Raw genomic sequence first — 12,101 nt, forward strand, 5'->3', positions numbered from 1 at the left:
TGAGTTTCTGTTTGGGTTATGTTTTGTTTTCTGTTTTATAATAAATGTTACTTGCATTAGCGTTCGCTCTCCTCGTCCTGTCCTTCACACAGCGTTACACTCTATATATATATATGTATATATACACATATATATATATATATATATATATATATATATATATATATATATATATATATATATATATATATATATATATACATATAACTTTTTTTCATTTTGCTGCAACACATTCCAAAGAAGTTAGGACAGGGGGAAAAAACTGAGAAAAATGAAGAATGCTGGCATAGAGTGTTGTTTTCTGCGTCTTATCTGTAGATTTCTCCAGATTCTCTCAATCTAGGGCTGCTATCGATTCTTTTTGCAATCGGGACTCTACTGAAAAATCTATTTGATTAATCAAGTAACGGATAAAACATTTTTTTGGTTAAAGAGCAATTAAAAAGGCATTTCACTTAATAATGAATGACCAATTGGTTTCCTTGTTTAGATAAGTTATATTATTTAAATTCACAACATACATTTCCAAATTGCAAATTACTTTCAAATAAGGATTTCTTGTAAATATCAAATATTGGGTATAAATCAATGCAAAAGGCATAAACATTGTCTTTGTGTTGTGCATCTTAGCTTCTGAACAGCAGAGACCTTGTCAGTTCTGCCAGTGTTGGATCAGTGTGCTGCATTCTTTTACCACCAAGCCGCTTCTCCAAAATATATCAGGACCTGTGGAATAATTGTGATAAAGTATTACAAATGTGGGTTTTCTCTTTATTTATATTTTGGACTACTTATATAGTATAACTACTTACTATTACATCATTAAGACTAATAACTCTAATAATAAGTTCATGGCCGTGCATTTATGAACGCTTAGATTGACAACTTTCGCATCGGGGCACATTAGACACTAGTGGTAATTAATATTTTATCCAACAAATAGAGATACACTTCCTTATATGAACAACAGTGTTCATACAGTTTTTGTCTCACCTGCCAAATGTACTATTAGATGAAGAAATCATGCATTTAGTTTCCAGCCAAAGTAACTTCAGTTTAGCTAACTTTTAACATTTTTATTGTTTATATTCTGAACTCCACTGCGCTGTGTTTACTGTTTACATAAAGCGCGTATGAACTTTTCTCTGTTCTAATAAACTAACCACACATTATAGACAGTGCTTCTATTAATTCACACTCCAAAGCGCTGTTGTTATATTTTTAATTCACATTAATGTTAATCTCATTGATTTATTATAAGTTATATTTACCTGCTCTCTCGGCGTCCTCGCGTCTCGGGTGTCCTTGGCTGAGATGGTGCAGCATTAAAACGCGCTGTTTTGGGAGGCAAGGACGCACTGCACCGAGCTTTTATTCCTTTAAAATCTGTGTTTTCTCTCGCCATATCCATTTTTCCGCTGCTCAACTTAAACCTCCGTCTCCTTCTTCCCGGGCGAGGGTGACGTAACGCTGAGCGCGTTGTCAAAATAAAAGTTGCGAAAATGCCGTGCTCTCAGTTTTTAAATTAAATAAACGATTACTCGAGGCACAGAAAATTAATTGAATGACTCGATTTACTCGAGTAATCGTTTCACCCCTATCTCAATCTTTGGATGATATTGTGGACTGTAGATAATAAAATCCTTAAATTCATTGCAGCTGCACATAGATAAACATTGTTCCTCTATTATTGGACTATTTGCTTATGCAGTTGTTCAGTTCTGAATCTTTTCCCATCCTTGCTCGTGAAAGATTTATTCTTTCTCGGATGCTTTTTTTTACCCAGTCAGGACACTTACCTGTTTCTAATTAACCTGTTTACCTGTTGGATGTTCCAAACAGGTGTTTTTGAGGACATTTGAGGTCTGAGGCAGCCTTGTATTAAAAATTTACATAATTTTGTAATGGATATTACCACATGGGTTAAGGACACTTCAGAAAACCATTGTCAGTGAACACAGTTCATCATTCAATCTGCAAGTGTACTTTAAACTCTGCCAAATGCTAATGACTTCTCTGACTTCTTGGCCCTGTCCTAACTTCTTTGGACCGTGTTACATCAAATTTTAAATGAGTGAATATGTGCAAAAAAACAAACAAAATTTATTATTAAATAACTTGTCTTTGTATTGTATTTGTTTTTTTATGTCTTACACAACATTTCAATTTCATTGGAACTATGGTTGTGAAGTTTTTCTTGTAAATCTTTGGCTTCTTTTCTTACTCTGCAGGCTAGTTAGCTGTAATCTTGGTCAAAAGACGTGTGCAAATCTAGAATCAGTTTTAAACCTGGAAAGCTCCTGCCTGAAAAATCTGGACCTCAGTTACAATGACCTGCAGGATTCAGGAGTTGATTTACTCTGTGCTGGACTACAGAGTTCACACTGTCATCTGGAGACACTCAGGTTAGTATTGCTTTTAAATTGTTACTGAAATAATACTAGTAATATATTACTAGTCATAGACTGTTTACTGGTTCATTATCATTTTATGAGACATTACGGTAATTTTTACCCTAATACTGCTATGCATTTTAAACTTAAATTCAAGGATTCAAGGTGGATTTTATTGTCATTCGCATCACATGTGGTACATGTGTGGAACACAATAAAATAGAATAGAACAAAATAGACATCAAGATAAATACACAAAAATAGGGAGAGTAGGCAGGTGGCAGCAACATGAAGTCCAGAGTGCAAGTTTGCTATAGCAGCATGATAGTGTGAATTAAGAGCATTGCAGTGTCTCATTGCAGTTTAAAGTGACAGTGTTTGTAACCAGTAATTGTCCTTGTAAAGTATCAGTGCAGTGTGTTGTTTAGGTGGAGTTTATGAGTCTTACAGCTTCTGGAATGAAGCTGTTTCTGAGTCTGGTTGTTTTTGCACTTGATGCTCCGCAGTGGGAAACATATACTCCACTAAAAGCCCACTTTGACTTTACTGTAATCACTTTGTTTACCCTCACTCTCCAGGCTAGCTATGTGTAATCTTGGGGTAAAGGCATGTGAAAATCTGGCATCAGTTGTAAGCCTGGAAATTTCCTGCCTGAAAGAGCTGGACCTCAGTAACAATGACCTTCAGGATTCAGGAGTGGAGCTGCTCTCTGCTGGACTGAAGAGATCACACTGTAAACTGCAGATTCTCAGGTTAGTAACTCTCTCAATTCATTACTATAGGATAAATATGTTTGAACCACTTTAATGTCACACTTTTATAAAGCAGTACTACTGATATTGTTGGACTTTTTATTGGATTCTTTAATTATTTTCATTTAAATTTCCTACCGTATACAAACTCTTAAACTCTATACACCAGACAAGAACAATACCGCAACCAACACCTTTCTAGGTGCATTTTGATCTTTTAAAATCTCTACTAAGAATATAGCAGCATCTTATAGGTCTATAATAAAAGACTTTAGCATCTGTTTTGTTTCTGTCTATACTTTATCATTCTTCTTTCACCCTGTTCCTCAATGGTCAATACCCAGGTGACCACCACAGTGCAGTTTTTAGCTTTCATCAGTGGTCACTGGACCATGTAGACTTTCGTAATAGTATGTTTGAGTGGTAGTATTGCTGAATTGCTGAAGCTCTTAATACATTTTTCTCTTAATGTGTAATCTAAAGAGCATTTAATGTGCTTATAGAATTTACAGTTTACAGTATCAAATGATAAACATAAACAAAAATATATAGTTATTTATACTTACTCTCTTCTGTCTGAATTCTAAATGCAATGTAATATAATTTTCCTTTCTCCCAACTTGCCTCTCTGATTTCCCTCTTTCTGTGCAGACTCTCTGGTTGTATGGTCTCAGAGAAAGGCTGTTCTTCTTTGGCTGCAGCTCTAAGTTCAAATCCCTCCCACCTGAAGGAATTGGACCTGACCTTCAACCACCCAGGAGAATCAGGACAACAGCTGTTCTCTGCTAGACTAGAAGATCCAAGCTACACGGTCAGGTATGAACAACTGTTCTGAGGTGTGTGTTTGTGGGTGTTGGTAAAAGTGGAGGATTATGTGTTATTGGTCTGGTTGTGCACAACCTGTTGAAAGTTAGCAAGCAGCTCCCCTCAATCTTACATGTTGTTCTGATATTGAACACGGTGTAAAAACAACCTCCATATTTTTCAGTTAAGGAAAATTGGAAAATCTGACAAATTTGATAAATGGCATTTTATTTGTGTAAACATCTCAAAAATTTTATTAATTAAAACAGGAATTCAAATAGCCAAGTGAATAAACTTAACTACCCTGCACTAGTGAAAAGTGTTTGTACACAAATCTGTGTGGAGGCATTTTCCAATATGGCTTCGTCACAACAATCTGGAGCCGTCATGAAATCATCTGATGAGCAGGACTGATAGAACTCAAACACATAAAGAGGTGTATTGAAAAAAAAACTTAACAAGAGACTAGGTCTGAGAATGTCTATGTTTAAAATACATTTTTATAAACATAAAAATGTAAGAATGCTTAAAACGCTTGAATGCTTGAAAATGGCGGGGTGGGCGTGGTCAGTCTCAGACAAGGGTTAAGGGTACCAGCAATCAGTCCAAAACCAGCTGACCTGGAGATTCAAGGGGAATGCTTTCTTCTAAGCCCCACCTGCCTGTGAATACTGTGTCGAACTCAGAAGCAAAAAAATGGAGCTTTGAAAATTCACAAAGAAACAAAAATAAAAACAAAGACTGTCTAAATCCAAACTGAAATATCTTTCTAATAACGGCAAAGAATAATAAAGTAACTAAGTATATTTTAAAACATATATTTGCTATTTTTTCTCTTTTGAATTTGCAACATACAATTGTCCTGTTTTTTTTTTTTACTTAAAACTTTTGGCACAAGATTCACTCCATAGACTCTTCTGAACATTAAGAAAAAGGGTGCATAACCTGTGGACTCATGAGCTGTGCAATTATATGTGCAAGCTGTACACAATAGGTCTCCTTACCTCCCAGATAAGACATTTTTTCTTTACTGAAATTCCCACAAGTGCCTAAAACATTTGCACAGTACTGTATATTTAAAGTATTATATAGTTTTTGTGAGAGGAGGCATCAAAGACTTAAATACAATTTTCAGACAGTTGTAGGTACAGATTTCCATTGCAGGGATGTTTAGCAGTTTTTCAGAGGGCTTCAAAGTATTTATATCGATATCAAAATGATATCACATCAACCAAAATTAAGGAATATATTGTGATATAAATTTTGGCCATATCGTCCAGCACTAGCTCTAATTATGTTGCCCAGCATGCAATTGAATTGCTAAACATTGCCATAACCCATGGGATGATAGCTTGTAGTTCTTGCCTTTTTTACCCAAAGAATCTGCAGTAACTCTTGAATCAGGTGGTTCTCGAAATTTGAACCTTAATCTGAGTGAATGTGCTCCAGGAATCTAAACACACAGAAGAATCTGTGCCATAGTTGCAAGCTACTTGTCTGGCTGACCGGTCATTGCAGACAAAAGAATGAGACATTTTAGTAAAATGGTCTGTAACCACCAAGACGTTCACACTCTTACCACAAGAGTCTTTTGCAATCCAAAAATCTATACAGACCAGTTCTATTTGTCGTGAAGTTCTCACACTATCGAGTGGAGCTTGGTCTTCGGGCTCTGGGGTCTTACTTACTACACAGCCCTTACAGTGTTTGACATATTTCTATATGTCTTGTTCCATGTCAACCCAAAAGAATCTCTGCCTTGTCAAGTAGAGTGTTCTGCTCTGTCCTTGGCAGAGGTGTCAAGTAACAAAGTAGAAATATTTGTTACCTTATTTAAGTAGAAATTTTGGGTATCTATACTGGATTAAGTATAGTGGATAAGTGGATTCATTTTTTAAACCCCAATATATATACTTCTACTAATGAATGTGAATACTTTTCACACCCTTGGTCCTTGGTGACCAGCATCATTATGGACACCATGCAATACCATGTCTAGCAGTAAAGCTGGAACAACATACTGATGACATTTTTGTCCTGACAAATGCTCTTTGGAGACATGGTGCAATGTCCAACCTAACATCTTTAACTTGTCCCATTGTTTGAGGGTTTTCTGAGTCTTGAATGTCTCCTTTGTCCTCTCTCACCTTGATGGCTTTCTACCTCATGTGTTATGTAACAGAATCACCTTGCTGTTTATCTTGAAATTCCTCCAGCGACAGAACAGTTAGTTTACTGTGACCAATCGATGAGCAGGGTATTTGCTTTGAGCAAGATTAAGAGACTTGCAAGCAAAGCAAGACAGTCAGCCTGGTGTGGCAGTGGGTGAGCATCTTTTGTGGTTTGATCGTTGAGCTATCGATAATCCACACATATTCGTAGGTCACCACTCTTCTTTCACACAATCACTAGCAGTGAGGCCCACTCACTGGAAGATTTGTGAATGATCTCATGCTCCTCCATTTTTGAGAGCACCTGCCTATTTCCTATAGCTTATGGTAGTCATTGGCTTTGCCGCTATCTAGTGTGTTCTTTCAAAATACCTTTTCATGTAGCTCTAACGACCATTCCTTCCAGTACGTCGACAATAAATTCAACATCAAGACATCACCTAACCCAAGTTTGTTTACCCTATCATGGAGACTGGAAGTTGGTAGCACTTAGTCTGCTTTTGATGTAACACCTTCACATCACTACAGAATGGCTGATGGAGGTTAAAGTCAAAAGTCAGCTCAAGGGCCAGGAAAATACATCAGCCACTCTTGAGTTTCTCTTAAATATTACTGGCCTATCACATAAGTTCTGTGTCTTGTCTGGGTCTCACCTATCTGCATTCATTGAAGCTACAACCCTCCCAACTATGATGATTTTCTTATGGTCTTGAGACCTTAGTGGCTCCATGAGGATGGCACTACCCTCAGAAACTGTTGTGGTAGAACTATATAAATGCGTTTTCATATATCTTTTTTTTAAGTGCTTTTCAGAAGAGATAAGTGTGTAGATTAATTTAGCGCTCCTCAGGAGAGCAAAGTATTCAGAACTGCTGGATATCAGTGTGAATCATTTAAAGTGGCCATCTGAGCTGAGTGGAAGGCTTGAATGAAAAGCGAATTTTGAGTCCCTGGCAGAATCCGACTTTCCTTCTTGAAGCTGATAAGAAGATAGAAGATAGATAGATAGATAGATAGATAGATAGATAGATAGATAGACAGATAGATATATAGATAGATAGATAGATGCAGTTTTTGTGTGTGCACACTCAAGCTCCTCCACTCTGTATCAGTTTATACTGGTCGAGCTGAGGAAGCCGCAGCTCCGCTCGGATAACATTAAAGGCACTTTGCTGTTTGTGTACCGCTCACCTCAGAATGTTTATAACTATTTAAATCAGGTCTGGGCTCGTAATCACAGTTTATGAGGGCGGGCAGAGTCACGCTGGATTTTTTTGCCCAATCTAAGCTCTAGTTGGATTGTTAGATTACTGTTTATCTTATTAAAATAATATATTATTAATTTTATTTTAACAGTAAATATGAGCTTTTGTAAGCAGTAAGCTGACTCTGAAGAACAGGCTGTGAGGTGGCTGATGTTGGGATACATATTCCTGCGGTATTGGCATATAAATAAATAAATAAAAATTCTGGTGTTATAACTTGTATCTCTCCTGAAAAGCGTTTATATTGGTCCGTATCGCTCTTCTGTTTATTTATTATCAGCGTACATTACCAGTGTTTGCTTAGGAGTGGATGTAATTAGGGGAATCTGTACCAGGTATGCCTGGCACCTGTGTGGCATTAATGTGGCATTTGGCCCCGCCCAAGATCGGTATCGGCGATCGGCCGACCCCAAAAACACTGATCAGTCCATCTCTATTTTATATTTAGATATATATAAAGCCAAGCAAAGACTCTTGCAGGGCTAGTTTAGTTGTATATAACGAAAGAAAGACGGGTGTTGCAGACAATTTTACACCTGCTAAAATTATACTCCCCCTCTGATCTCAGCACACTGCGTGATGAAGAGCACATCACAATCTCAAATGAGAATTTGCCTGGAGACTAAAGTGACACTGAAAGTACACCAGAGCAATGTAAAAATAAAAATAGCTGAATTCAAGATTAAAGTTGTAATATTAAATAGGAAAAGAAGGCTAACTGTTTGGGCAGCCAGTTTAAGAAAATCAGGAGCTGTTACAGGGCTGCTGTAATTATTATCAGTTATTTATATTTATAATGTGCTGCTTATTAATACTGTAGGGGAGGCGACAATAGGCCTATGCCTTGTCCTACTAATGCGCATTCCGTCTTTCCGGTACTTTAGATGAGACTTACGTGAGATACTAAAATAAACTAATCTGACTCCATTTATAATCATCAACTAGGTAAAAATTAACTGTTAACTATTAACTGTAGCACATCTACTAAGATTAGAGTCTGTCTAATAAAACTAGGTCTTGTTAAATAGTTTAGTGATAGGAGATATGGGCATAAAACTAGACAACAATACTACATAACATGTGAGAACAGCCTGGTACCTAGGTTGAGATGTTCAGCGGTCCAGAACTTAGTCTATACTAGCGGTTACAGAACATAACACTCAATCTTATCTGTTTCCCTCAGAGGTTAAAATGTGGCATAGCCAACAAAACTACATAACATGTGAAAACAGCCCGGTACCTAGGTTGAGATGTTCAGCGGTCCAGAACTTAATCTAAATTAAAAGTTACAGGACATAACACTCAAACTTCATATTCCCTTCAGCGGTTAAGAGCTTGGTATAGCACCCAGTGAAACTCACTATATAACTATGAAAATCTAGAGACTCAAAGAATCTCAGACTACAGATCTCTTAGGCTCTAAGACCTATTACAAAAAGACTCAACAAAGTAATTACTACAGATTAACAGTTAATGGTGTATTGTGACCTTAATTGACATGTGCAACAATATAACAATATTCCTAAAGTAATCTAAAGACAGATCTAAAGATAACAGTTAAAAATAGTGCACAGTACATTTGAAATACAATGTTGTATGGTATATTTGAAGAGGTGGTTACATGCAGAGCATGGGAGGTCTCATAATACCAGACAAACTCAGAGAGTATGTCTTTGTGCTTTCCTTAAATATCCAACCAGAACTTTACACTTCATATTCACATCGAAATTAGAATTTGACACTATTTACCGACCTCACATTTACCGACCTTCATCATGGCCTTTGATCATCACGGGGCAATCCTAAACCCATCAGGAGCAGGAAGGGGAGTGTCTCTTCAGAATGGAAACATTTCTCCCGAAGTTCAGAGATGTTCTATTAAGGTTATCTTTAACATTTCTTCACTGAGACCATTGTACTTCTCACACTGAGACCATTAAAATGATACCAAACATGTAGACATTCACATTTCATATTAACAAGATACAATTCAGATCCAGCATTTAAAAGATTCTTCAGCTCAGTAGACATCTTCAAGCAAGAGGTGTAAACTGCCCTTTGGTCAGTCTTCAGACTTAATTTGATTAACAATGGTACTTTTAACACAATGCCCAAGGTGAGGAGCGGAGGTGTGCAAAGACAATTAGGGTACCCCATGGAAAAGCCTTACAATACTGTATTGTTACAGTTGAATAATACAGTCTCCAGATTTTGCCGTGAAAGCTTAGAGACCGCTATAGCCTAGCCTTTGGCACCCCCCACCACGAGACGCAGCAGAGCTGTTACCTTATATTTCCTTTGTAACTGGTTTTAAAGAAATTATTACACCCATTAAGCACGATACAGGTGAGGCTAGGGGTAGCGACGCTTCGCAAAAGCTAGACAGTGTGTTATTTAACTATAACAATAGAGTAGTAATAAGCATCAGGTTATAAATGTAGATAATTGGAAACCCGCTCATGCAGCTTTGCCATCAAGCTGCCGGAGCTCAGAGGGAGAAAAATTGGCTCTGCTCCCTCTGGGTGGGTAGATGGCGCTCTCTTCCCACTTCACTCATATGATGTCTGCAGCACAGGGCGTCTGTGAGCTGATGTATCAGAACCGTGTCGCTGCGCTTTCCTCCGAGTGTGCTGGCTACTCGGCAATGCTGCATCAGCAGCAGCTCGAACAGAAGCGGTGGCTGGCTTCACATGTATCGGAGGAGGCATGTGTTAGTCTTCACCCTCCTGGTGTTTTGGGGCATTACTAGTGATAGGGGGAGTCCTAATGAGTGGGTTGGGTAATTGGCAGTGTAAATTGGGGAGAAAATGGAAAATATTATAAAAAAAAATGTAGATAATTGATTATATAATAAGTCCCTTTTAATATTAATATTAATATCGCAGTTTTTTCCCTGAGTAACAGCCACATTTCTTACACTCACTCTGCATGTTGCCTAATCTAAATTGGCTGGCTCTCCTTTTTAATTTGTCTTGAAGCTGAAATGCTCCCAAAGTCGCACCCTGGATGATAACAAGACGTTGATGGGAAAATGATATTAACTCTTGCACAGACATTGAAGTGTAAAACAAGAGGCCCTCGTTTGGAAAACGGCAATATCACGGTTGCAGCGGTTAAGCCCATGCGCTGCGATTTCCTCGTCAATAGCGCAACATTGCTGTACTGCGGTTATCACGACAGAATGTGATCTCGACTGGCTACACCACAAGCCCAATGGTGACACATAAGGTACAGCGGGACTGTGGAGGGTCTGACTAGTGCGCTCAAGTACCTTTTCCAACATGCTAAGAACCCACTCTAAAGCATTTGAACTAGATGCAGCATTTTCATGGGGGTTTGGGGTGTTACTGAAGACAAATTGTGCTGATTTTAAAATAATGTGCATTTCCTGATTAGTTTCTTCAGACCTAACAGCTTCTACAGCTGATGTACCCTGGAGTGTACGAGTTTTAAGCACACTAAGAGGGTTCAGGGCCGGATTAAAAGAATGGGCTAAAAGGGCTGCATCCCTTTGATTGTGTTTTAAATGAGTTTTTATTTTATATTAATTATTGTTTTATTCATCTGAAATATTTTTATTATTTTATTGATTAAATAATTTTTTTCTTCATATGATATACATTCTTAATTTTTTATGTATCCATTTTAAAGTGTCCTATTTTTCCTTTTTTGCGTATATATTTTATTTGTCTACAGTAAATGTATAGTAAATATAAGTAAAATATAGTAAATCAGTTTTTAGTTATTTCTAATCAACACCCACCCCCCACGATATAATTATAAAAAAATCGTAATGTTTCCCTGTGAACATCATCATCTGCCAATTAAAGAGACATCGCCCAACCCTAAATTGAATTGAAATCATAATACCAGTTCACTTTAAACGGTAGTCTGTTATAGATTGGTACTGTGTACGCTGTCGCTGATGTGTCCGTGTGTTTGTGTGAGGTCATGCATCAGAACATGATATGAAGGGCCTCATCCTGGTAATTAGCCCCGGGCCTCAAAAAGTCTTAATCTGGCACTAAGAGGGTTGCATGACTGACTCTCCTTCTGATACTCATCTATGGCCTCCTGAACTTCCTCAAATGACCATTTGTTCATGTGTTTACACTTGAAGAAACTGTATAGGTCGGGGTTGTTGCAGTTTCGTATGAATTATAGGAATCTCAGCATTGATGTTCTCCATCCTACCCCCATTGCACTGTAGATAGTTGGAGGCACACTCTGCAGTGGGGTTTAACCTGACCCAGTGGTCAAACTGGGCTCTACTTGTCTTTGGGCTGTGTGGCATAGAAATCGGCGAGTGGCAAAGACGACACAGGACCATCACTAAAGGAACGTTTTAACACATCATATGTTTTCTCAGAACTCTGTGTTAAAGGCAGAGCTGCTCTTAATTCTTAACTTTACTATGTTCTTAACCCTAGCCAAAAGATGACTTAAATTAGAATTATGTTTGCTCTTTCTGTGTCAGGGCAACTACCTTTGGTTAGATATAGCTCCATGATATCTATCCACTCCTGAACAGTGTCATTTTCATTACCATCACCTCTGAACATTGGAGGTTCCTTTATATGTCTGACCAAACAATAAAAGTTATCTTTGAGAGGTCAAGTGAATTGTTGGGGATTTCAGTCTCTCTAGTACAGAGTGGTGCTAACGGGGCAGCAGTAACTGGGCTTTTATTGGCTAATATTTGACTTGCAATGGTCT

The 12,101-nt window shown here is 37.7% G+C and overlaps 2 protein-coding genes and 1 long non-coding RNA gene across 15 annotated transcripts in view; 2 read left to right on the forward strand and 1 right to left on the reverse strand.

Moving 5' to 3' along the window:
* The window catches only part of LOC125784790 (uncharacterized), a 255,427-nt gene that overhangs the window by 130,031 nt on the left and 113,295 nt on the right, over positions 1-12,101 (reverse strand). The gene's annotated exons all lie outside the window — the stretch shown is intronic.
* The window catches only part of LOC125780488 (NACHT, LRR and PYD domains-containing protein 12-like), a 543,312-nt gene that overhangs the window by 129,957 nt on the left and 401,254 nt on the right, over positions 1-12,101 (forward strand). For 7 of the 13 annotated variants that reach the window (XM_049468297.1, XM_049468299.1, XM_049468301.1 and 4 more), the window contains exons 9-10: positions 2,972-3,145; positions 3,797-3,961. The exons of 5 other annotated variants lie outside the window; for them this stretch is intronic. In XM_049468297.1, the coding sequence (XP_049324254.1) occupies positions 2,972-3,145; positions 3,797-3,961 (339 nt within the window). The remainder of the gene's footprint in view (positions 1-2,971; positions 3,146-3,796; positions 3,962-12,101) is intronic. One more of the 13 variants, XM_049468298.1, reaches the window with a different exon arrangement.
* LOC111197140 (NLR family CARD domain-containing protein 3-like) overlaps positions 1-12,101 on the forward strand; it is an 84,489-nt gene that overhangs the window by 15,190 nt on the left and 57,198 nt on the right. The gene's annotated exons all lie outside the window — the stretch shown is intronic.

The sequence above is a fragment of the Astyanax mexicanus genome, chromosome 1 (genome assembly GCF_023375975.1).
Source record: "Astyanax mexicanus isolate ESR-SI-001 chromosome 1, AstMex3_surface, whole genome shotgun sequence".
NCBI classification, from domain to species: Eukaryota; Metazoa; Chordata; class Actinopteri; order Characiformes; family Acestrorhamphidae; genus Astyanax; species Astyanax mexicanus.